Source organism: Meriones unguiculatus, chromosome 10, assembly GCF_030254825.1.
Source record: "Meriones unguiculatus strain TT.TT164.6M chromosome 10, Bangor_MerUng_6.1, whole genome shotgun sequence".
In the NCBI taxonomy this organism is placed as follows: domain Eukaryota; kingdom Metazoa; phylum Chordata; class Mammalia; order Rodentia; family Muridae; genus Meriones; species Meriones unguiculatus.
In genome coordinates, this window is record NC_083358.1 from 74,985,820 (window position 1) to 75,012,681 (window position 26,862).

Here is a 26,862-nt window from a genome sequence, read left to right on the forward strand (position 1 = left end):
GACCTCATGTGGATGGAGGGCAGAACAGTTCTGGCATGAACCGCACACTCAAAACTGATGACTTAGCATCAAGTTCATGAATATTGTCTAATGGTATCAACATTTCTAAACTCAAACCTTAACTTTATGATTCAGCACAAATCTATACATTTTATAGGGTTCTCGTGCAAATATGGACTGGAATCTGTTATCGCTACTTTTTAAAGTTTAAAATTTGAAGTTTAAAATTCCTAACCTATTCCATCAAACATCTGGTGAATGACCTGTATCATGGCACGAAGAATAAAAACTTGTGAGTAATGGAAGATTAAAACTCTCCCTAGCCAGGCGTGGTGCACACCTGTAATCCCAGCACTATGGGAGGCAGAGGCAGGCAGATCACTGTGGGTTTGAGGCCAGCCTACTCTACAAAGCAAGTCTAGGACAGCCAGGGCTACACAGGGAAACCCTGTCTCGAAAAGACAAAACAAACCAAACAAAAACAAACAGACAAACAACTTCCTTCTCCTCAGCAGAGTTGACATTAAGAAATCGACACAGATACCCAACTCATACAAAACATACATGCAGAAGCTGGAGAGATGTCTCGGAGGTTGAGAGCACTTAGTGTTTTTGCAGAGGACCCGAGTTCAGTTCCTAGCACCCATGTTGGATGGCTCACTATTGCCGATAATGAGAATTTAACCTCTAGGAGATTCTAATACCTCTGGCTTCTTCAGGCACCAACGTGCACACACGTGTGCATGTTTGAGCATGTTCCTTGAAACGCACATGCTCACACACATAAATATGCACATACCTACACATATTCACATACCCACACATGTGCACATACGCACATACATACGTACTGCCACACAGACACTCAAATACACACAAAAATTTAAAAAGGAAATCTATTTTTTAAATGTATAAAGAACCACTAAGATCCAGCAGCAACACACAGGACAGCAAGGGCGAACGGTCAGGTTGCTTCCTGGGGGCGGCACCTTCTACCCTGGACCTTTAAGTATGGTTAAGAGGATGAGCTGGGCACCTCAGGGACCCGGGGCCACTATAATCCAGAGACTGGGATTTGGAACAAGGCTTAGGACAAATGTCTGGGAAAGTAGCTGTAGGAAAGGGAAGTGAGGAAATGAGAGTTTCAAGGCAGCAGTTCTAGACTGCAGGAAGCTAGCCAAACGATGCTGACCAGTGTGGGGTTTGCTTTGGGGTCAGCAGGGTAGGGCACCAGGGAAGAACCTGACACAGTCTGACTGCAAGAAACACAATGTCTACACTCTCCGCCTGGGCTTGATCAGATTGAGTGATGAGAATCACAAGGATGGAGCCAAGGCATCACAGCTTTATTGTGCAAAGAAAGAAATCTCAAAGGCCGCACAGCAAGGCTTTCTAGTTAAAATATTTCTTTTACCTTCATAAAAAAATAGTTAAGCATTTTGAAAATAAATTTCTAACCAAATCAAGTACCCTGCCTACTTTACATGTTTATCAATATTATGATCTATTTATTAACATTTTTCTGGTCTTTGAGGTAAATGTGACTCTTTTTAATGACACTCAAAAAGTCTGCACCCAAGACGGGTTCCTATACTGTGACTATACTAACCTGGGCAGGTTCCTGCCGTCCTTAAAATGGACTTGACATTAACGCAGAGATTTCAACCCACCCCACGGTTTCATGTGAACATTAAACTAAGGCATGAGGTAGCGTTTTTAAAAAATATAACTGTTTTCCGTCTTCACTTTAAAATAAAACCTAGTGATGCATTAACCAGTAAACATTAGTCTATGAATTTCTTAATATATTTTAAGAGAATTAGAAACACACTGAGGATTGTTTGAGAGATCTGACTCTCTCCCTTAATCCTGCAGGCAGGCCAGCTGGTTTGCCCAATGGTGGTAGGTAGTAAACATCTTTTGCTTTTGGTACTTTGTTTTTTTGTCTCAGGCTTTAACGATCTAAATTTAAAGTCTAATACATTTGAGAGAAAATGAATTTACAGTACCCTCCTCTTTTTTTCAACACTGGTAGTAAGTCAGGTTGCTGACCAGCCAAACCTTCCTCTAATACAATGTCTTTTCTATGACCCAAGTCATTGGAGCTAGTCTACAGGGGTAGTGTGATCAGAGTTAGAAAGTACCTTATTGTAAGAGACATTACGGAAAATGGAATTTCCCACAGACTATTTTTTTTTCCCCTCAATGCTAGCTAACCTGTCCCTGGGACCTAAGCTTTCTTGGTGCCAAGACAGACAGAAAGTATAGTGTAACTTGCCTCTTGTCTTCACATTCTTGTGGCCTCAAGTTCCTCACCATGTAATTTTGCAATGGGTGAAAGAAATCCAGAACCTAAAGAGTTAAGTGGAAAACCCCTTCCAACTCAAAATATACTCTCTCCTATGCTGGGCAAGGAAGTACAGGTTATTTGATAACTCCCTATCAAATGTTAAAAGGATATGAGACTTCAGCAAAAACTTGGAAACCCATTCCCTTACAGATCTCATTTCCTTAGAGAGGGAGGTTTCAAACGTGAGAATGAGGGTCTCCTAACATCCAGGAGAGAAAAGGAGCCCAATAAAAACATCACAAAGAGATGGGGATGCTGCTGAATCCCCAAAACTTAGTCATGTAAGTATTTCCCAAAGGTTAGGATCAGGCTGTCAGCCAGAGTCTAGATTCTGAGTCAGCATCACGGCACAGAAAGAAATGTGTGCCCTTCCTTTCTCCAGAGCTTTGTGATCCAGCCAAGCACCTGTCAGAGATGCAGAGTCCTACCAGGAGGAGATCTGGGCACCGGCTCATACCACTCTAGACTCCTATTTACTGCCATGTCTAGGAAACAGTACTTTCACAGGTTTTGTGCCACCAGAACACATAGCACATGGGCACAGCAAAACAGGCCAGCCATACAGCAAGGTGCCATTTTGTAAATGAGGAAACAAAGGCTGGGGAAAGCGAAACAGTTCCAGAAGAGGGCGACAGGCTTCAGACTAGGCCTTGGGACTTATGATATCTACCCCAGGACGACTCCCCATCAACTGCCCTAACAGATTCAAAGTTATGCTCTCAAAGTCACCACACAGTCTAATCAGTTTACGATACATAGCTCATCTGGTTCAAGCCACCTCAGCTACGTGTGTCAAGAAGATCAGAGTTTCTAATATCTGAAAACACCCCAACTGTTAGTAAAAACCTTGTCCTTTCCAGCTGGTAGAAAGTAGAAATAAATTGCAAAGCATCAGTGATATGACACTAAAAGGCCATTAGGGATGGCTTTTGTCTTATGTTGCTGTATTTTCATCTTACGTGTACCTGTAGGGGGAAAAAACACCCCTTTTCTATCATCTGCATTTGCCCTAAGTTTCTAGGATCTCACCAATAGACAAGGATCCTCCTGCGACTCTGGTCCCACCCCTATTTATTCTTCCAATGAGCTATTTTCACCTATTTCCTAAAACAGAACATTCTATGAGATATGGACTTTCACTGAGCACAGTGGTCTAATGGCCCTTTACAGAGAATAAATAAAATACTACAAGAAGGGGTTACTTAGCAGATACTTGCAGCTCTTACATTCCATAAGAAACTTAGTTTGACAGAGAGCAAGCATATCATAAATATGAAAATAGATACAAGGGCTATGCAGCTGGTGTTGGTGCTTTATTGATTTGGCAATCTGACTGAGGGCATCCCTTCTGGTCTAGGCTGATGTAACTAGCTCAAGCCCAGATGGACTCATGACTACGTCATCATCTGCCATCATCGATGATAGTGTTTATGACAGAGCTTAGGAGGTTGGGGATGGAGAGATGGCTGGCTGGTTAAGAGCACTTGCTGTTCTTCTAGGGGACCCAAGTTCTGTTCCTAGCACCCATACATCAGGTAGCTCAAAACCATCGGTAGCTACAGTTCAGTACATCTGATGCCTCTGGTCTCACGTGTTCACACCCACCCGCATACATACACACCTACATGTAATTTTTAAAAGTTTATCAAGATTGAAATTTAAAAGAATTCAAAAGAGTATATTTTAAAATTTCTAGATAGGTGACTGTTTTGTTCAGAGGCAGACAATATATTTTTTTTTCAAATGACGCTTCTCTGGAGCTGTTCTTCTCTTCAGGGCCTCCCTGCAGCTGGCTCTTCAGTCCGTCTTTCTCGGTGTTGAGCAGCAACAGGCTCATTCATTCACTCGTGTTGCCTTATGGGGTCCTGAGCCCAGGGCCTTATGGGTGCCGGGCAAGCCTCTACCGTGGAGCTCTATTCCCAGCCCTCTTATTTTTGGAGACAGGATCTTACCAATTTTTCTAGACTGTCCTGAAACTTGCAATGTTCCTGCCCAACCTCCTGAGTAACTGCGATTACAGGACCTTGCCACCAGGCCTGAGGCCTGGCTAATCATCTCTACTGAAGTGAAATTTAAGTTGTCTCAGTAATGAATTACTCTGATGGAGATCAAAATATGACCTCTGCAAAACTGTCATCGGGTACCATATAGGATTCTTGGCGGGTAGGGGGCATCACGATGACCAGTTGCAGTTACAACAATGAAACTGTCCATTTCTAGACCCTCTGTGGCACAGCTTCCTGGCCTCTCACTGTTGAAGTGGGAGAGAGATCCTAAATTCTTCCCGCTTTGTGCTGCCACGAAGAACCGCCCATACAGGCTATCATTCCCTAGCGAGCTTTGGGACGACACACACACCTAAGTTCATGATTTCAGTGGGCTTAGCGAGAGTGGACACTGCACATAAATGTCTTCAGTGGAGACATCTCTTCGTTGTATGCTCCTCCTCTCACCTCCGCTAACAGTGGAAAACATACACAGCTGAGTTACCAGAGTTGCTGAGTTAGCAATTCCTACTCGATGCACAGGCCTCTGGTTAAGAGCCCTGCTTCTTCAACCCTTCCTCATTCCCAGTCTTTGCTGTTGGGCTTTAACTAACTTTTGGGCTTTAGGCCTCCAAATTTTAGAGATTGGGTCATTTACAACTTTAAAATAATTTACAGGGTTATAAGGAAAGTCTACAATTCCTAAGTTGTGATTTCACTTAAAAAGGAAAAAAAAAAAATCACAATATAGCCAGTGTGAGATGGATGGCTCAGCAGGTAAAGGCACTTGAGGTGCATGCCTGATGACCTCAGTTCAATCCCTGGGACTCACAGCGCAGGGAGAGAGTAACTTCCCAAAGCCATCCTCTGGTGTCTGCACACACGCCCATCTCGGCACGCTCACAGTCGTATCCATTCGTAAGCATTATGGAGACCTCACATGCACATGAATAAACTAAATTGAAAAAATTAAGTGCAGAATTTAAAAAGCAGTTTTGAACTTACGTATGTACGTACATGTAGACACAGACACATACACATACACACACACACACACACACACACACACACACACACACACACGTCTTCCAATGACTCCAACTGGCCTTGAACTCCTAGACTCAATCTTCCTGCTTCAGCCTCCCAGGTTGCTATGACTACAATCTGTGTGCCACCACATTTGGTTCTGAGAGAGTGTTTTCAGCTGTTATTTCAATAAAACCTATAGATGCTACTTGTTGTCTTTGGCCACTCCTCACTGCCTCCAGCTTTTTGAGATGGGGTTTCTTGTAGCCCGGGATGTTTCTGCACTATGTCGCCGAGAATCAGCTTGAGTTTCCAGTCCTCTTGGCTCCATCTTTCCCAAGTCCTGGGTTTCCAGATGGGTACGTACCACCACGTCCAGTTTGTGTGGTACTGAGGACAGAACCCGGGGCCTCATGCATGCAAGGCAAGCACTCTGACAACCGAGCTACACCCTCAGTCATCGCTCCAGACTCTTGTCAATTATGAGTCTTTCCCTACTTCGCAGTAGTGCAGTGCAGAAGGATCACACGGATACCCAGGGACTCTGAAGAGGAATTTTCTCACACCTTCTCCTGATAGCCACACACAAATATTACACAGAATACACCTCGAGGGTAAAGAGGAAGAGGCCAGGATACTCAGCTTCGAGGAACTAAACCACTGCATCAGGGAATTCATTCCTCAGGGAGTCAAACTAGGCAGCGCCTTGCAGTACAAAGGACCCCCATAAGTGGGAGTGGATCTGATTGCTCAAAAAAAATTCCAGTCACCTGAGGTACAAGCCATAGTCACTCTACCCGTGAGCTACTATTTTTCACTGTTTGTTTCAATGCCATACAGCACTGGCACACTGGCATTCAGAAGCTTCACTGTCGGGCAAATCCACCTCAGTTCCTTTGCCCCTGAAGTGAACACTGACCAAAACAAATCTTAGTTGTTTGTAAACTAATAGAAAATCAAGGGTGAGAGATCTAACAGTGAGATGATGGATTTCTTCTGAAATACAAATGTTGATTCCCTAATGGAAAAATTCATTCAACAGAACCCAGCTGTTCTAAATGACTAAAAGCAAATACCCGTAACATCTCTACCCCAATTCCTTCTTTAAAAATAAGGATTTAAAAGGCAGCCGAAGTGAGGCCATAAACATCTTCCCTTTCCTACCTGAAAGGTCACTCTGAGGAGATCACAGACACCAGAAAGGTGGAGTGTTCTCATGACTCAGAGCCACTATGGTCAGGGGCCCTGGGCAGCTTGCTGGCTGCTCTCCCTCCCCGGCATCAGAAGAGAAATAGAAGGCTTCTCTTATAAGGTGTTAACCATTTGGGCTGCAGGAGGGACAAATGGAAGTTTGACACCCAGGATGAATAACTACAGGCTAATCTTACCCCACAGGGAACTTTCATATGTTAAAGCAGCTGGTTGCTTTGTTCATTCACACTGTGCTAGAACACTCAGCTCTACCACTGAGCTGGGGTCACAAGGAACTAGTTTTTGTCACTGCTGTTGTTTTCATACCTCTACATTGGTCTTATTTTCACAAGTAAGCTTCAGAGGAAGGAGGTTTGGGAAGACGCTCTTTAAAACCTCTCTGGGGGTCCTGGCTCTGAAACATTAACAGGCTTGTGCATCTTCTCATCCTCTGGGCTTGAAGAGCTTACACTGACACCAAGTGGGTTGTCATGGCTGCTTTCTCCTTGTTTGGTCAATTTGTCTGCACTAAAAATTCATATTTAAAACTCCAGGAGAGACTCATTTATAGATATCTGGTATAGACACTCACATTACTCCCTTAAAGGTTTCAGTTCTAGAATGAGGTCCCAACTAAACGTTCTTTCAGAAGGGAAAAAGACGGATGGATGAAGGAAGTTTTCCTGACTGGGTACCATAATAACTGGCTTAAAACGGGAGCAAAGGCATATGGTTATGGTAAAAATTCAGAAGAGGCATCCCTGTGTACGTCACTTGGCTGCAGCTGGACTCTCAGGGCATAGTTAGACACAGACAGGAGAGGGGCCGGTGGGTGCCTGGCCCTCCCACAGATGTTTCCCCCAGTTCTCACAGGCAGCAGAAGTAATAAACTAGGAATTGTTTGTAATGCAAATTCAAGTCACAAGGCTACCCCCACCTTGAAACTCAAATACAAATGGTCATCCAGCTCCTGACACTGAGGAAGTCTACCATTGCCGATGTCAGTGACACAAACAGTCCTGCTGAGGACAGGAGGAAGGAGGAAGAGAGCAGAAGTGTGGTTAGGGCGAAGAAGAGAAACTGCCTTCCGGTTAAAGTGTTTTTGATCTCAGAAACATTACAAACAGCTGTTAGGTATTAAAACCCAAAGATTGTAACTCACTTCAGTTGGACTCTAAAGAAACTGACATAGCCTTGCGGTTAAAACTAAAAGGCTTCTGGAATTGTGCAAACTGCAAGGTCTCTCCATAAAACATACCTAACATGAATGCATTTTAACATGTAAGAGGATTCATCACAGGCATCAGAAAACAGAGACCCAGTTCTCTCAACAGTCTACACCCAGTGACATTTCCTCAGCCCACAGATCTTTCCTAAGCCATGAATGGCAGATTCATGGATGTCAACATTTCAACATATACATAACAACAAATACCTTACATTCTACTGACATTTCAAAATGTTGCTGGGATATAGGATAGGTAGGCACGTACACACACATTTGCAGGTATACACTCTCTCTCTCACTCTCTCACCCCAAAATGAGTACACAGGAGGAGTCAGGAGAAAAGGCTACAGAGACCTATGACCAAATGCTAGCTTAAAGGGGAAAGGATAATTTTCAATATTTGCAGGAGCTAAGTATAAATACCAGGCAGTTTATTACATTAATTTCCCCAAATTTCTTGTCTGAAGAAAGAAGCAGCTGGTCTCTTCATGGACTAAACCACAATTTAGTATGAACTGTACTCATGGGTGAAACAGTTTTGGAAATGATTTTCTGTTACCAAAACACTAACTTGATTGGAAAAGATCATGTGTTGACCTGTTAGCCTTTCCACAGGAAGCTTCAACTGTTTCTTATCCAAAATGTGGCCCCCCATTAAAAAACAAAACAAAACTGTACAAGCATTAAAAAAAAATCAGATTTATTTCTCTTTCTGCCTCAGTAAGTCCTCTACAAGTTTTAAATCCCAGAAGCATTTTCGGTATGTGTGTTAGGTAATCTCTAAATAACAGACTGTGATTGCTTTATTAGTTCATCCACATTTTAGGTAGAATATTGCTCACACCACCTAGACATTAAATGTCATTAACTATTTGAAATGTCTTAAAATAATGGGAGGGAATATTCCTTGTAATGAACATCATAAAGATCTCCAAGATTTGATCCCCACAAGCTGCGTTATGAAAAGGAGAAAGATCGTGGTTCCCCACCTGAGCTTAAATATCTGCCTGAAATTTGCAGAAAAATTATCACCGTTAAGTCTGCAATCACAAGGCCCACCGAACGTCACACACCTATCATTTTAACCATCAAAGGGCTCAGACCATGAAGATAGCCACAAACACTCCAGTTCACTACCAGCCATTTCCTCTCCGCTTCTCTGGTGAACCTTAGAGCTCTCGGCTTCTGTCACTAAGGCATCAGTGGCACCCCTTCCCCCGCCCCCTAAGGGTTTCTCACAGACTTCTCAGTCTATAGAAGCATCCCACTGGACTGGAGAGTCGCCCCCAACAGTTAGTGAGACTCATTCCTGTGTTTCTCCCTGGGCTTGAGGGCTGGAGGAGTAGGGCTGGGAACAGATAACTATGACCACCTCAGAAGCTTCCCAAACAGCAGGGGGACAGTCAGGATATTCACCAGTGTGATCACATGCACATCCTCTGCACGATACCATTCAGCTAGGTTCTCAAGACAGAGGTGGGGTCTCCACCCCCAGCTGGACAGAAAGAGCACCAAGTAAAACGTGAAATTCTTCATAATATTGTGCACACCAGCATAGCACAGTCATATGACACTGCATTTTTACAACTTTAAGAAAACTGAGTCAAAAGATTAAAAATATCAACAGTCTTCATTACATGATCCTCAGATATTTTCCCAACTGACAATAAAGTGAGAATGGCTCATTTGTGCACTCCCAACCCCAAGACAATATAGCTAATATAATAAAACGAGACATTTTCAAAAGCCAAAATAACATTCTGAATGTCGACATTCAACTGAGCCTCAGGAGTTTTGACTCTGACAGTTTTGGGTTTTGAAAGCTACCTGCTCCTTAAGTTACTGAAAGGCTAAACCCCTTTTCCTCCCATCACAGAAACACAGGACTTATGAAAATCATGGATGTGCTGGTTGGCTCCTTTTGATTTCAGAGCTTGTGATCTTCTACTTACTCACATTAGCCCATCGGCCTAAAACTAAAAATCCAAACACGAGACATAAAGACAGCACTGTTCTCAGACCCGCCACTCCTTAACACGGCTCTCACTGAGTGATGACTAGGCGCGTACAATGAGGCCATTGCCAGTGTGTTGGAAGAAATAAGCATTCTGCTGAAACACAAATTAATTTGCACGTCTGAAAATAATTTTCAACATCAGCATGTTACTCACTGTCCTCGGAATGGGCGGAGAGAGGGATCCATTTGACATGTACGGGTCACTATTCATATTTGGCATCATTATGTAGCCAGAATAACTGGAGTAGGGGGGTCCCTTGTTGTATAGGCCTCCATCTGGATGCTTTCCTGGGAGAAGCCAAAGAACAATCAACTTTCCTTTTACATCGCACCATTTTTTCATCAGAAAATCTTTTCCTTCTAAAACAAGCCAGACTTTACAAAAAAAAAAAAAAAATACTTGTTCATAAACTACTGTAACTGGATTATTATGCTCTCTTTTAGACTGACAGTATTTATGCTCTTCAATGGCTCAACAGCAAACCAGATGTGTAAAAAAACATGTGGTTCAATTTACTTCCACTACTGACTGATGTTTTTACAAAAATAAGAGTTATTCATCTAACTTAATTTGTTATAATGCTAACAAACTGGACTGAGGAAGACAGACACACAAGGGAACACACACAAACTTAAAACCAAAATGTTAATAGGTGAGGCCATCTACCCCCAACACACATACACATAGATACATTTGAAGTGTCTCTCTTTTAGACAAATCCAAAAATTCCACCTGTGCTTCTGAGCTCTATCAAGTGTTAGATTTTTACTGAGTGGGGGAAAAAACTGGATCTAGTGTATGGTTTAAAACCCAAATTTGTAGTGAATTAACCTTTGGAAGTCCTAATTTCATGGCTAAACTTACACCAGTGTACCAAAGAAACGTTCCTTTGCTTTTAATCTCCATAACTACTTGTTGCCAAGAAGGAAGACTGATATACAGTTCTCTCCCTGGCCCCTGGTCCACATACTGAATGTACAAACATTCCATTCTAGACAGGCCAATTGTTAAGTAATTAAAGGAGACCAGAAATGCCAACAGATTGACAAGTGAACCCTATGGTGACCTGGTCAAACTTGGAATGAGCAAAGGAGGAGTGTGTGTGTGTGTGATTTTTTTTAAAGTGTTGACAAGAATCAGTGATGGGGGAAATGTCTACCATTTGATACACGTAGCTTCTAACATTTTTTTTTTTTATATATTTTACAAGCTATGTTCAGTTTTACTGAACCCTGATCCATCTGCCCACACACTGCGTTCCTTCGCTGTACTGAGAACCTACACACAGCAATTTTGCACATGAAAAATCCTCTTCAGAATGAAATGAATAATAGTCTTCAGAAATACTCCTTCTCTAAGAATCTGGAAGCCAATGGAAAGCCAAAGGCCCAGACTCATGCCAGGACTGATTCTAAAGGGTGCGATAAACAATGAGAGAGAAGCTTTGAGTTTTGGGGCATTCTTTCCCATTCATTAAAATACTACATAGAAAGTCTTGCCTATCTGGTTCCAGCCAACTCAACTCAAATGGAAGTATCAAAACAAACAAACAAACAAACAAAAGCAGATATTCAAACTGCAAGTGATCCCATGGTTAAGAGGGGAGGAAGAATCTGGCTTCTTACCGTCATCAGGGTGTTCTCTGGCCTTGTCGTGGTAGGGCTCCTGAGAGGATGGTGCTTGTCTGACCACCTAATGGCATGAATAGCCACCCCAAAAAGAAAGAAGATCACCTTAGAGTGTGTAATCTTACAGTGTCTGCTGACAATTCAAAGCAAGAGGTTTATGTAAAACTCAGTCTACCCATTAGGTTAAAATTAAGGACAAGCTAGGCCTGAGTACTGGAAAATCTCCTGTTCAATATGTATATTTGAGTGATTATCAGATACTCTGAATCAAAAGATAAGGGGGGGAGTGAATTTGGGGATAACGTGTTCCACTCTAACAACCCATCAATGTTTCCTGGGTGCTCAGCTTCTGGGATGTGTTAATCCTTAGTTCACCCTGACAAGATCTGATTAAAACGCCACCAGAAACACCATTTTGTAACTGAAAATGAGATCTGGAAATGTAATCAAGAGAACCACTTTGCTGGGGTCTTAAGGAAAACTGCCTGAGAGCAGTCATCGCTGGGACCGCGCGTTCACTTTTCTCTTAGGACTCACCAGGCCGAGTGCTAGCAGGCTGTCAGAGCAGACCTGGTCTGTGGTTAAAGGGAGGGAAAATTGAGAGTCGGGTCATAGACGTCTAAAAGGTAGCCCGGTTGATATCAGTTTTGGTAAGCGCCATCAACCACGTGCAAATCCGTGGTATCACCCCCGTCACCATCTTCTGTGAGTCTGCTTGCTCCACTTCCACCGCGGGAAGATGAACAGTTCAAACACCCTGGTCTTTCGGTTTCTAAAGCACTGCTTTTCTCCTCACACTAGAAAACTTTTGAAATGTGAGGTGGGTGGAAATGTGGGGAGCACTCCAGGAGAAGGCAAGGGGAAAAGTCCCACAGTTGAGAAGGCATGTGATTCCTTAGACCCGTGCCCTCCGGGCGACCTCATCCTTCAGGCACACAGAAACTTTTTTTTTTTTTTTTTTTTTTTTTTTTTACCTGACTCGGCCTGCACCCTAGCCCCCTCTTCTACTTTTTGCTGGACTTTGGGCGTAGAGAGCCAAGCCTTATATTCTAGGAATCAGACCCCCAGCCTTTCAAAGTGTGTACTCACCCCTGCCATCAGGAGAGAAAAGGTAACTTTGAGGTGTTCTTAAAAGTACTCCTTAAACCCAAAATGTCCCCGCCCCCGAAACCACCCTTTCTTTGGGGTGGGGGTTGGGGCAGAAGGCTGCCATTTAAGGAAAAGGGTATATACTGTTCAAGTCTGTCTGGAAGGAAAAAACGTTGGGGACATCCTTTGGGTATCAGAACTTCTCTGCAGGGCCAGACCGGCCGCTAAGGTGTGGGCTTTGGGGACCGACCCCCCATCCGACGCTCGCTCGCGCGCGGCCGGCTCTCTCAAGGCTGCCCCGCGCCCGCACCCACGTGTCTCTATTTACTCTACTCGGGTTACCAGCGCCGTCGCCTGCAGCTGGCCGGGAGATCTGATAAAGCGCGTCCCTCCTCCCTAGCCGCGGCCCGGGCTTCCGCCGAGGGCTCGCCTTTCTTCTGCAGAGATCCAAGGCCTGATCCCAAGCCAGCCCAGCCCAGCCCCAAACAGACGCCCTTCTTTCCACTTGAAGTGCCCGGGGTTGCGGGCGGAAGGACGGCGGTGCCTGTGCCGTTGGGTGGCTCGGCTCGCCTACGGCTCCCCGCAGCAGCCTCGCCCGCGGTGGGGAACCGGCCCCGCAACGCCCCCGCGGTCGGGGCTCGCGCCCCGGCTCCTCGGCGGTTGGGACGGCCCCTCCCGGCAGGCCCACACCCGCCTCTCCTTCCCCCCGCCTGGGGTTCAGCTCCTCGGAGCCCTCGGGGGTTGAATGCACTTGCGTATGCTGTGCCGAGAGGGCCAGCGGATGCACTTTGTTCTCCACCCCGGGAAGGGCGCCGCGGTTGGGTTTAGACTTCCTTGCTTTAGCGCCTCGAGCCCCTTAGACCCGCCGAGGCATTGGGAGGACGAAACGGGTCGGGGAGAGGCCAGCGTTTCCTGCCCATTCGCCGCCGTTCAGCCACAGGGCCACTTGCACTAAACCTCCCCGGCCGCTGCTCACACACGTGCGCACCGTGGACCAGGGGCCGTTATTCCCCTCCCAGGCCGCGAGGGACCGGGGCGCAGCGGCCACGGCGGCCCCGCGCTGCGCCGGCTCCCTCTCCGCGTCCCTCCCCGGGGCCCGCCACGCCTCTCCGGACGGCACCCCGCTCACCTCGTGCCCGTTGCTGGCCGGGATGATTTCGGACTCGTTGACCAAGGATGACTTGATGTCGGCCAAGTCGCCCTCCTCTTCGGGGTGACTGATCTCCGCGAAAATCTTCTCCTTCTGGGGATCGCCCTCGTCCTTGAAGGGGATCATCTCGTCGGTGGCGCAGAGTTCCGGGTCGCCCCCGCCGCCTCCTCCGGAGAGTTGGGGCATCCCGGCGGCTCTGTAATCTCCGCTCCGCGGCGGGAGCCCTCGGCGGCGGCAGGGAAAGGGGGAGGGGGGGATGTCGATGGGAGGTGGTGGTGGTGGGGGTCGTGAGAGTCGGAGGACTGCGTGCGGGAGGACCGCGGATGGAAGCGGGGTGGGCGGGCGAGGGGCCCACGGCCGGAGCAGCCGCGGGAGCCGCCGCGATCGCCGTGCTCTCCTCCCTCCTCACTCAGAAGGATGCCGGCGCCCGGCCCCGGGGCGAAGGGCACCAGACTGCGAGGGCGGCAGCCGCCGGCGCCTCCTCTGCGAGCGTCTGCGCCGCTCCGCGTGCCCCGGGCTAGGCTGCCAGGGCTGGGTGATCGCCCCACGCCGCCCTTGGTGCCCAGGCCTGTGCGCCGAGGACACCGTTTCTGGAGAGGGCACGACTTTCCAAAGTGCAAAGGAGAATCCCGTGGCGCGTCAAGGCTCCGTTTGCCCCAGCGGAGGTGCGAGGAGAATCAGAAAACAGCGAAAAGTCCACTTCCTGAAGGGTAAACAATAAAGAGCCTCCCGGGCTGCAGCGGTCCGAGTCCGAGCGTCTTTCCTTCCCTTTCGCTTCGGTTTTCCTTCGGGAGGAGCATTTAATCTGCTGAGGGGGGCGGGGGGAGGAGGGAAGAAAAAGAGAAGTTTGCCAAGAATAAAGTTTGTGCTGGTGAGCGCTGGGAATCGGCAGTGGCTGGCGCGGCGGAGTCTTGGGGGGTCACAGCAGGAGCCTCGGGCCCAAATGGTCCAGCCCGCAGCTCGGGCCGATACACACTCACACACGCACGCACACACACTCACACACACACACACAGACACACACTCGAGCCGGATCCCTCTTTGTTCCCAGCTCGAGTTTCTGCCTGGCTCGCTGGCGCAGTTACTCGCCTCTCTCCCCGCCTCCCCTCTGTCAAAGCGAAGAGCTGCCGGTGGCCCCTGGGCTCCTCCGGGCGGACTGGAGGGGAACCCCGGGAGCGCGGCCGCCTGCAAGGCTCCGGGCGGGTCCGGATGCCAGGGGCCCGCGAGAGCGCGGCCGGGTCCGTCCGGTGCGCGCGGCCCCGCAGGTGAGCGGCTGCGCCTTCCCACCGCCTCTCCGCTCCGCGCCCGGCCGGCGCTGCAAAGCTATTCACTCGCGTCGCTTCTCCTCCCCCGCCCCTCCCCCGCCTCCTGCTCTCCTTGGCTGCCGGCTGGAGGGGTGGGGAGAAGGCAGTCAGCTAGGAGCAGGAGGAGGAGGAGATCCAGGTTCTCCCCCAGCCCTTGCTCATTCCCAGCGCCTAGAGGACAAGTCAGAGTTGGGGGGGGGGTACCGTGGGGGTGCGTGTGTGTGTGTGTGTTTGTTTGTGTGTGTATGCGCGCGCGCTCATGCCTGGAGGGGAAAAATTTGTTAAAAACATACATACAACCTAGGGAAGGACCAGGTGCTGCTTGTAACCCAGCCCAAGGCACGCTGTTGCCGACGTGAGGTGGACGAGAAAGGCGGCCCGGATGGCTTAACTTCGTCATCCGAGCATCTCTTCTCTTGCCCCCACTCACTTCTCGTCCTTTGCCAGTCTCCCTTCAACCTCCTTTCCGCCTCCCACTCCAGCTCCCTCACTCCGGCAAGGGGAGGGAGATGAAAGAGAAAGCCGCCGGCGCTGTGGTCGGCACCACAGTGATAGATGCTCTGACAGAGGGAAGGAGGCGAGAATTAGGGACTAGGAGAAGGGAAAGGAAAAAACGTACCGCATTGCTCACCTAACCCAGGGGAAGACACACAGAGTTGTGGCTCTTTTCACACATACATCACACGCTCTTCGGAGACAAGGGTGCACACGCTAGCGAAAATAAAGTCTCCGGGCTTACGGAGGGGAGAAAGGGAAGACTGGGAAGAAGGGAGTGAATAAAGACAGCCTTAATTGTCGCTTTTAAAACACTATCGCCTTCATTGGGTCCTCACCATGGAATGAACATGGGTTCAGGACTCGGAATGTAGAGACCTCCTAGAAAATGAAAATACATCCCCAAGGAGGGAAAAGAAGCACCTGGAAGGAGGAGGCAGGACTGGGCAGGGGCTGACATCCTGGACACTCCGCTGAAAGGGACCCTTGAAGACGCAAACCCGAATCCAACCTCAAAAATCCCCCAGTTCCCACCGTCTCTTTGATGCGTTTTGCAAAAGGACAGAACTTTTAAGGGCGATGCTTTGTGAAAGTTACTGTGTAAGGGAGGCTTGAGTTTGGAAACACATTACATTCTGTCCCTTAGCTCTCAACCCCTCCCCTCAAGTCAAATATTCAGGCGAAATTATTGCACCAGTGCGGCAGCCATCTGTAGAGCCTGGGAGCAGTAAACAGGAGACAGGAAGAATTGTATCTCCATCTTCCTTAAGCTGAAAATAAAAGGCCACAGAATCGTGTGTTAGTGGCGCTCCGCAGGGACGCTCGGGCAAAGATCTCGCCTTTGAGGGTGAGACTGGGGGCTAGTGGACACTTCAACAGCTGTTTAAGCAAACGTTTCAAACTTGGCTCACTGATAACCGCCAGTTTGGGAGCTGGCTAGGAAGCGGTTTTCAAGGCTCAGTTGGTCCCATAGGACGTGGTTGGTCACGTGTAATTTGATAGATTCAGGTACAATTAAGGAGCTGTTGAAAGAAGTCAGAATAACGAAAACTTTTTTTTTTAATTCAAACAATCGTCAAAGCTATAATTTACAAAAGCCTAAACATGACATTTGACTTCAGGGCGGCAGGGGGAAGCGTAGAAGGGTTGCTAATAAATCCATTTTCATAGCGATGTCGTGCAGCCTCCGGTGCTGTCGGTGGGGCAGGCGAGGAGAGAGGGACTTAGCTTCAGACGTTCAAGCGCCCGCTGACATAAATTTAACAGAGCCAGAATTCCTCCTCCGACTGCGCCAATTTGACTGAGCAAGAGAACCCTGGAAGATGCCGTTTCATCAAAGCAGCCGAAGTAGACGGGTCCTTTTCATCAAACCCAGAAGGGGGAGGGGGCAAGAAGAATAGCCAGAGGGTATTTTTGGAAAGCCGAGAGGAGATTAAATGACGACTCTACGTCTTCCCCCGTTTAAGTGTTGCAACTAATTCGAATTCCCATTTTCTCCTTCGCGTTAATTATCTGGACTCCGTGAGTCATACGGAGCTCAGCTCCAGGTGTCCCAGGGATTAGAAGCTCGAAAAGATGGAGGTTTTTAGTGAGGGTGGTTTGCTGCAAGGGCTGGGATAGGTGGCCGCGCTTGGTACCTCGCTGCAACCCTCTTTGGGAACATGGGTTCCAACGAAATCACCTAACGGCCACGCTCGGCGGTGAGTGGTCTCGGCAGTGTGCTGTCTTTCAGCAGCGTTGCGGACCTTAAATGGGGCTAACCCTTAAAACGGTGCGCCCACACGTTTTAAAGCTTTGTCGGTGAAGGGGGGGGCTGGCATCTCCCTGTGAAGTCCCTCTCAGGCGAGAAAAGCAAGGAGACACGGGAGGGGCGAAGTAACCCCAGGAAGTGGTGTCTCTGGACTTCGCCTTCCTGGCAAAAGCATTCCAGCCGCCGGGCAGTCTCTCCTAATTCCTGTGGGGTTGTTATTAGCATAAGCAGCAGCTCCTTTGCTCCTTGGGGTTGGGCTAGTGGGAGCCAGGTCTGGGATGCGGTGGGTGCGGCGCGCGGGAGCAGCCCTGCCGCCCCCTTCCCTCGGAGGTAGGGGCAGGTTGCTCGTGTGAACTCCAGCGAACCGCTCGAGGTTGGGCTGGAGTAGGCTTACTCCTTCAGGATGTGGGTTTCGGGGGGGCGTTTTGATGTGATTTAGTTCCGACCGTGAAACAATTGCTAGGGGCTGGCTGCGTTGCTGTTGGTTTTTCTCCTCTCGGTGGCTTCTGGGTTCAGTTTTGGGAGCGAACTTGTTTTATATATCAACACTTCCTTTTGCACGAGGCTCTGTCCTCTTTGCCCGTGCGGTGCCTCTGGGTGGGTGGGTGGGGACTGCGGGGAGGGGAGCCGTAGAGGGGGGCCAGGAGCCCAACCCCAGCCGGAACCCAGGCTGCGGGGAGCAGAGCTGGCCCCACAGCCCCAGGGTGAGCAGAGCCCAGTTGGCCGCGCGGGTGGGATGGGGGCGGAGGAGGCGGGGCAGGGAACGGGGGGGGGGGATGACCCATACCCACACAAGAAGACCCTCCCCCACTTGGCCAAGTGGAGTCCTTAATTACAGGGATGAGAAGCGCAGCGCCCCCCCACCCGCGCCCCCCTCCCTACCCCCAGGTCCTAACCCCGGCCCAGGCCCCCAGGTCTTCCTTTTGTGTGGCCTAGACTCTCTGCCAGCTGCGACCTAGGTGGGATCCCAAAGGAAGGAGGTGGCGGGGCCTACGGAAGAGGGTGCTCAGTGAGACAGCTGAGAAAGGGCTAGAAAATAAACGAATTCATGCGATTCCAGGGGCGGAACCGAGACCCCGGTTCCCCACCCCAGCTTCGGCAGGAGGCTAGGTCTGTGGGCACCTTCCGTTTAACCGACGTCGCGGAGAAGGGGGGTGGGGACGAGGGAAGTGGCAGTTTGTGTCCCAGGGGCTCTTCCGCCTTAAGACAAACAAACCCAAAGCCCCTTCCCTACAGGGTCAGGGAACTCGTGGGACGGTGAAAAAAAACCTCCTTCTCCACCCCGGCGCCCGCAGACGCCCGGGTTTCCGTGCGGCCGGCGCCCGTTGGCGTCTGCAGCCCGGCGCGGTCTCCCAGGCGGGCGATCCGAGCGCGGGATCGGCGGCCGCGGCCGGTCCCCGGGAGCCGGCCGTCGCGGGGACGGAGCAAGCGCCGTCCACTCCGCTCCGTGGGACATCAGCCCCGTCCCAAGACCACAGCAGCGCGGCCGGGAGGGTGGCTGAGGACCGACGGTGGAGGGGACGAGCGGGGGGTGGGGGGGAGCAGAGGTTCGTCTCTGCACCGAGGAGCCCGCGTGACAGCGGGACGGCGGTGGGGGTTGGGGGCGCCACACATGGACTTCTGCGACGCACGTGCCGGGCCGTGGAACCGCTAGTTTTAGGGGGCGCGGACATCACATTCCTTCCCTTTCCCCCCCCCAAAAAAAAACTTTTTCTCCTGCGCCTTCATGTGGCGTGGGCAACCGATCTCTGGAAAGCACGGCCCCCACCCCCCCAGGCCCCTCTCCGCAGACCCTCCAGCCCCCTCCGGCCGCCCCGGAGCCGGGATGCTCAGAGAAGGGCCGCCCGCGCCCGCCGGTCTCGCCTTATATCCGCGGAGGGCGGCGCCTGCGCAGGGCCCGGCGCGGCGGCGCGGCCTTTGAAGTCGCGGCGGCTGCGGCTTTCATCCTTTCTTTTTTCCCTCTCAGGCCCCTTTGTGTGACTAAATTTGGCAAGAATATGGATCCCAGCCAGTCTTTCCACGTGTGCTCCCAGCTCCCAGCTGAGAAGGCCAAGGGTTCTCTTCCGGGTAAGGAGACAGGGAGAAAGATCAAAGAGTTTGGGGAGCTGGATCTGAAATGTGAATTGAAAATAAAAATCAAGCCTGGACACATTCCAGTTTCTAAAGCAAAACCAACCCTCCGCAGAGGCCGCCTCACCACGGCGCTCTTTTCTCTCAGCTCCGTTTGTCCAACACCCCCCCTCTTTTTTTTTTTATCGAAATCACTCTTGAGCACATGGGATAAAAAATAAAGACAACATAGGGAAGCACTTAGATTCTCCAGATTTTGTTTTGCAGTAATTTTATTAGGGAAAATATCTTGTTCATAATTACCGTTATGTGAGGCCGCATTTCTTCAGCCATAAATATTGTCTCCTTCCCAGCACGCTTCACACTTTCTACTGCGCTGACACAACACGTGTGGCCGTTCTGTTTGTGCATCCTGCTTTTTAACCCCTCTACGCACCTTCACACACACCCCCACCCCCGGACACACGGTGACGGTACGCTCGCTTATCACTTCCACAGAAATTAGATTCTGGGAAACCGGGGTGAGTAGCGTTTTTAATCGCCTTCCCAGTTGGTCTCGCTGACTTGAAAGTGTCCTGTTGACGGGTCCGCCCACACGTTCCACGCAGAAACGTTTGTGTCTACGGCGAAAAGCCTGTTAAGTTTTCTCCTCTGACGCTCTTCTTGAATGGTGTTCCCTACAGAGACATTTTCAAGCGTGCGAGGCAAAATCAGACATCCCTGCTCCAAGACAGGCTCAGCCCCCGACTCCCTTGCAGCCGGTGAAGTTAGTCAGGGCATTTAACCTCTCAGAAGATTCACTTTCTCTGCAAATGGGTGTGTGGTAGTCTACCTGTCAGTGAGATCGTGCGTGTGAAAAATATGCAAAAAAAAAAAAAAGGAAGATATTAGGACAGAACGAAAGATGCTTACTGAAGGAAACATCTGTTAATTGCTAAACCTAAATTTAAAAAGCCCTGGGAACCTTAACCCCACGGTAGATAACTGTGCGTATGGGGTGAGGTTGGGAGATGAACATATGGAGAAAGTACTTGCAAGAAGAGCGGTAAGAACCCTGGCACGATGGTAAGAGAAAGTGCAAAAAGATGGAAGAGATGTCCTGAGCCAGAATCTGTGTTTTAGAATATGGCGTCACAGGCCACAGCATCCCAACTTCCCAGGGCAGTGAAGGTGGGACTGAGACTGCCTGTGACTGCAGGAGGACAGTGTAGCACTTAGGACAATAGGCTCCTGTGTCCTACTTAGGACAGCGTGGGATACTCACTAACCCCGAGTAGCCCCGCAAGTGGAATCAATTTCTGGGCTCAGTTTCTCAGTAGAAACTTTTCAAAGCAGCTCGTGTAGAGATTGAGGAAAGTGTGGTCAGCATGGGAATGTCCAGTGCTTCTGTTTTCTGTGTCCTGGCTGGGGGACTCCCAGGGCAAAGGAAACAGAATCCTGACATGTTCTCCTTCCTGCTGCTCCCACTCCCGCAGGCTCCTTGAAGGGACCCCACATACCTTTCCCCAAAAGTCACAAATTAGAAGTAGGTACCAATCCAGGTAACTGGTCAACAGCAAACTTTCCTTTCATTCATATGTGTGTGTGTGTGTATACACACATATGTATTTTTTACAAACACTTTTAAAAACTTAGTCTTGGCCAGAGGAGGAATGTCACTGAAACACTGAGAGCTCTAACTCTTATTTGAGTGGACAATAGGGAAGCCCTGAAAATGCTAACAACAAAACTGGGTCTCTCTTCAAGGAAAGAAACTCTGAAGATGGCAGGATGGCTAAGGGGATTTAGTTCATACTATGAATCCGTTTCCTAGGGGTAATGGATGGGTCCCTTGAATGTTGGTAAATGTGCCTCAGAGGATGGTCAGCCTTAGTTTGTATTCACGGCTTCCAGGGCTCTGTCAGCATTGGGCAAGCCCCTAATCCCTGGTTTGATGCTTGAAGCCAAAGCCACAGCCTTCTTGCCTAAGGGCAGCGGTGGACCGAAGTGAAGCATAGGGAGATGAGTGCAGAACAAGGTCATTAGTCTCATTGTCCACCCCGTTACTCCTAGCACACATTGATGGGAATTTCACCTTCAGGGACTGCAGCCTGCCTTTGATGTGTGTGATCTATACAGTTTAGTGTTCTGGGAAAGCGCCTGACTGACAGGCTCTACATCCACTACCTGGAAAACACATCTCCACAGGGCACCAGACAGCCTTGTAGGGACAGTTTTTCAGTACGGGGCTCCCCAGCGTCCATAAACTAACCTGGGTGCCTGGGGTTGAGCCTCCAGTTTTTCATAATATGACTTTTGGGGGAATCCTTGCACATAATTTGTGCTTGTTTTCTTTAGAAACTGAGTAAGTGCTCCAAACCTTCATTTATTTCTCAAAGGGGGGAGCCGGCCTACCTAACATTTGAGCTGGAGAAAGCTTTTGTTGTGCTTCTGTTAAGAAAAGCAGACTCACTGCATGAAATTACCTTCACTAATGTGTGTGTGTGTGTGTGTGTGTGTGTGTGTGTGTGAAACAAATGCTGTTTCCAGCTCTTAATGGCATATTGCTTGCACAACTACACTTAAACTCAGAATGATCAATTGGGGAGAGAAGCGAGAAGGTTGAAGGTGCCAGTACAAATAGTTTAGACTGCAACATTGTCATCTAGCTGGAGTAAACATTTCTTTGGCAGAGTGAGTCTAATTGCCTTATCTGAATCTGACCTTAAAGATCCTGCAGTGTACTCTGCCGACTCCAGACCTCAGGCCCACTCCCTTCAGGTTGAATTGGCAGAAAACAAAGCAGAGACATTAATGACTCTCCTATCAAGTCAGGCAGTAAAATCTGACTGCCAGTTCAGATGACTCTCCAGACTCCTAAATGTATTTTAGGGCTTGACTTAAGCAGACACATGGCCTCTGCTCCTCGCTCTTCAGTGTCAGGGCAGCCTTTAGTCTGCTTCACTTTGCATGACAGGAGCAGAAAATTGACCTCGGAGAAACTTCCACTCCTTCGGTACACTCTCCTTTGCACACCTGTAGTAGGTACCCCACTAGTCTTCAGCAGCCACTCTGCGGGGTTCCACGCCTGTCCCCCGACGCTTCACAATAAAGCCCTTTGTTTCACGGCAAGGCTTCCCAAGTGTTAACTAGTTCATGGCTGCCTCTTAACCCTGTTCTCTGGAACCACTGGTTCTCCGGCTGTGCAGAGCTTGTGTGCAGGGTCAAGCCTCCCTGGTCCTGCTTTAGAAACCTCTGTGCAGAAGCTTGCCGCTGGGTACTGCAGGCCTGAATATTTCCAGGCCTTCCTCCCCAGGTTCAGAGGACATCTTAGACTTTGTCTGAAAAATGGCTACATCAACCCTGCCTTCACCCAGGTTGCAACCCTGGTTACTTTATATTCTTTTATGGGCTTTATCCAGTGGTTCTCAACTTTCCTAATGCTGCGGCCCTTTAATACAGTTCCTCTTGTTGTGGTGACCCTCAGCCATAAAATTATTTTCATTGCTGCCTCACAGCTGTAATTTTGCTACTGTTATAACTCGTAATGCAATAATGCAATATCTGCGTTTTCTGATGGTCTTGGGCAACCCCTGTGAAAGGGTCATCAGAGCTCTACTGGGGGTGTGACCCACAGATTGAGAACCTTTATCCCTCTGCTGCCCTCACTGCTTAGCATATTTTTTCTATTCACTTATTAGGTTTGTTTCCCCCTTCGAACATGCATTTCATGAGTGCGGGCACTTTGTTTTGCTGCATCTTCAACACCACAGAAAATAAACTAGAAAGGCAATACAAAATTACCCAGCATGCAGTTGGTAGTAACCATAATTAACTTGATCCTTACCACTAATAGAAATACAGTGAAAGATACATATGTACTTTTAAACTGAAGAATCTAGAAAGCAACACAGTAAGTTATTATTTTGTTTTGTTTTGTTTTGTTTTGTTTTTTTCAGGACAGGGTTTCTCTGTGTAGCCTGGACTGGCCTGGACCAGGCTGGCCTCGAACTCCCAGAGATCTGTCTACCTCTGCCTCTGACTCTCTGAGCCCTGGGATTACAGGTCTGTGCCACTGTGCCTGGCGTTAAATTAATTTTACTAGTATAATTTATTTAAGTCAAATATCTAAATTTTTTCTATCCCTCTGTTTCCAGGAGAGATTGGTTCTGGAGCCCCAGAAGACCTGAAAATCCAAGGATGCTCATGGTTGGTCTTACATAAAACACAGCTGCTTGCTGTGTTTGCATATAACCTATGTGAACGAAAAAAAAAAGGAAAGAAAAAGGAAAGGAAAAGACTTGAGTGCTCCTCTGTGTGGTGGAGGAGAAAGTTTATTATTGATATGTGAGACAGCATAGCCGGAGGCAGGGACATCTGGGGGAGTCCAGAGTGGCCATGACCTGGGGCCACGTGAGGAGAGGGAGAGCGGAGAGAGGAACCAAGTGCAGCAGCCAGGAAGCCAAAGGCACAAAAAGGGCAGATGACCAAAATGGCTGGATTATAGAGGGAAGAGCCTTTTGGAGGAAGGGCAGCCCATGTCTCAAGTCTTGCTCTTAGTTCCCAAGCTCTTGGACTCCTTTTCCAAAAGTCCTCGACCATGGCTAAATCTTGACAATCTTCTAGATGTTTTTCCTTCAGCGGTTTCAGAATTCGAATTAAGAGCTTCACTATTTTGAGTTGACTTTTGTATGGCATGAGAAATATAGGTGTAGTTGATTTGTCTAGATGTGACTATCCAGTTTCCTAACACATTTTTTTACAGTAGCTGTAGCTGTATGGGTTTCTTCTGTACCATTGGTCCGTGTGTCTGTTTTATGGTGTCAGTGCTGTGGCACTCTGACACTGTAGCTCTGTCGTATAATTTGAGAGTCAGGGGTCATGAGGCCCCCCAGTACTGCTCTTCCTGCCCACCATTGCTTTGTACCCAGGGTCTTTTATGCTTCCATATCAATTTACGATTATTCTTCCGTTTCTTCATAGAATGTCACTGGAATTTTGGTGGGTATTGCACTGACTGTATAGATCACTTCTGGTAACATAACCATTACCCCTCCCCACCCCCCCACACAATATTAAACTGCTAATCCCTGAATAGGAGATCTTTCCATCCTCTAGGGTCAACTTCAGTTTCTTCCTCCTGTGTTTGAAGTTTTGTAGAGGTTTATTTCTAGGTTGTTTTTTGTTGTTGCTGTTAGGTTTATTCCTAGGTAGGCTTTGTGTTGTTGTTGTCATGAATGGAATCACTTCCTCCAAGGGTTTGCTAGTATTTAGAAATCTACTCATTTTTATTTACTGGCTCTGTGTCCTGCTCCCTTGAGGAAAGGGCTCTGCAGATCTGCCCCTCTGGTGGAGTCTTGACCGTCTCCTAAGAATGGAATCAGGTGGTCTGCAATCAGAATAATTTGACTTGTTACCATTTCTCTTTTGTTTTCTCCTCTTCCCTTATTGATGTGGCTAAGACTTCATGTGCTATTTTAAATGAGGGGAGAGTGTCTCCTTCCTGATTTCAGAGGGGGCTGCTTTCCAGTTTTCCTCATCAGATATAGTGCTGGCCAGATATTTGTTGTGTATAGCTTTCATTGTTTTGAGGTGCATCCCTTCTTCCCCAACTTTCTTCAGGGCTTTTTATCATGAAGGGATGTTGAACTTTATCGAAGGCTTTTTCTGCATCTATTCATAGGATAATGGGATTTCTGTCCCCAAGTTTATATTTGTGTTGTCTTAACATTTATTGATTTGCGCACATTGAACTATCCATGAATCCTGGAATGAAGCATTCTTAGTTGCTCCAATGTATGTTAAATACCTCTAGATTATGTAAATCGTTGTTATATTGTGTTGATTAGGGAATAATAAGAAAACAAATCTTTTCATATTCAGTACAGACAAAATATTTCCACCTATAATTGGAGCCCCAGTATGTTCTTATATACTATTTACATGACTTTCTAGTTCATTAGACGGTAAAATAAGTTTCTGTGAATAGCTCAAAATTGCTCAAAATCTATAATCTTGTATAGACTTTGGTTTTGCTTTTGTTTTGAAATGGGGTCTCACTATGTAATCTGGTCTGGCCTTGAGTTCGTGATCTTCCTGTATCAGCCTCCCACTGGAACTACAGGCGAGCACCACCATGCCCAGCTTTTGTAATAATCATTTAAAAGCATTATAATAGGACTGTACCCCAATAGATGTATAACAAGTATTTGTGGTTCAGCATGTTGCTGGATTATTTGAGTATTTCTTCCACATTCTAAATAATGAATTTACCATTGAATGCAAGGCAGCATAGAACCTGACGGTGTTCTGTATTATATATTCTAGGATAACTTTTTTCTGCCCTGTAAACCTGCCAGACTCAGCTCTGTGAGTCCTTTGGGATCAAAGTTTTCTCAGGAAATCTATAACATGGAAGGTTATCTGTTTTCCTCTACAAAGTTCATATTCAGCTACACTTTCCCATCTGTGGCTTAGTATATGTGGGTAAGATAGTAATTTTCCTCTGGCTTGTGCCTATAGTTTTCACCAGAATACCTTCATAAACCATTTTTTTTTCCCATTTCAGAGGTATAAGTTCTGTGAAATAAGAAGGTGAAGGTAAGCAAAAGAGATCAAAGTCATTTCTGGAAGAAATAGACCAAGAAGTTGGTATGCCTGGTGAGGTGGTAACCTCACTTGGAGACTGAGGAAGGAGGATAATGAGTTGGAGGACAACACAAGCTACATTTTGAGATCATGTCTGGCAAAAACAGAAGGAGAAAGGGGGATGAGGGGAGGAAGAGGAGGAGGAGGCAGCTCCTAAAACCTTGCTGTGCCTTTACAGTAGAGAACTCTATGTGTTTTGTCCCCTACTATGACATTGAAAGTGACTTAAAAGGGGCCACGGAGATGTCTCACTGAGTGAAAGGTTTGCTGTAAAGACAAGTCTGATGACCTGAGTTTGATGAACCCACATAAAGACGAGAGACACACACATAGTGTTGGTTACGTTTCCGTTGCTACAGTAAGACACAAAGGCAGCTATGGAAGAAAGTGTGTTTTTGGCTTATGGTTGCAGATAGCAGGAACAGCATGGCAGCGGGCAGCAAGCTTGGCTGCTAGAACAAAAAGCTGAAGGCTCACATCTTGAACTGCAAGAACAAAACAGAGAGAGCAAACTGGGAGTAGGGAGAGGACTTAAGAGCTCAAAGCCTACCCTAAATGGTGCACCTCCCTCAGCAAGGCCATACCTCTGAAGCATCAGCAAACAGCGCTACCAGCTGGGGCCCAAGTGTTCACATACATGAACCTATATGGGGAAATTCTCATTCAAACCACCATAGACCAATAAATGAATGAATGAATGAATGAATGAATGAATAAATAAATAAATATTAAAATGAACTGTAGATTCTTTCATATGAAACATGGAAATTGAGCTGGGGAGATGGCTTACTCTACAAGAATGAGGACATGCGTTCAGAGTCTCAGCACCCATAGAAACTGGGCATAGTGGCTCATGTCTCTAACACCATTGATGGATCAGACAGGGACGGGTAGATCTTTGGGGTTTGCTGGCCAGCCAGCCTTGATCTAAGCTCTAGGTTCTGTGAGAGA

The 26,862-nt window shown here is 47.9% G+C and overlaps 1 protein-coding gene and 1 long non-coding RNA gene across 5 annotated transcripts in view; one reads left to right on the plus strand and one right to left on the minus strand.

The window, feature by feature from the left end:
* The window catches only part of Lef1 (lymphoid enhancer binding factor 1), a 106,654-nt gene extending 92,803 nt beyond the window's left edge, over window positions 1-13,851 (minus strand). For all 4 annotated transcript variants that reach the window (XM_021645313.2, XM_021645305.2, XM_060392691.1 and 1 more), the window contains exons 1-3: window positions 13,645-13,851; window positions 11,424-11,490; window positions 9,952-10,085 (exon numbers count right to left, since the gene is read on the minus strand). In XM_021645313.2, coding sequence (XP_021500988.1) covers window positions 9,952-10,085; window positions 11,424-11,490; window positions 13,645-13,851 — 408 coding nt within the window. The remainder of the gene's footprint in view (window positions 1-9,951; window positions 10,086-11,423; window positions 11,491-13,644) is intronic.
* A 2,795-nt stretch (window positions 13,852-16,646) lies between these two features.
* LOC132657045 (uncharacterized) lies at window positions 16,647-26,578 on the plus strand. The gene is made up of 4 exons (XR_009594887.1): window positions 16,647-17,164; window positions 19,181-19,281; window positions 23,421-23,472; window positions 25,832-26,578. It is a non-coding gene; the product is annotated as an uncharacterized LOC132657045 (long non-coding RNA).
* The last annotated feature ends 284 nt before the right edge of the window (window positions 26,579-26,862 follow it).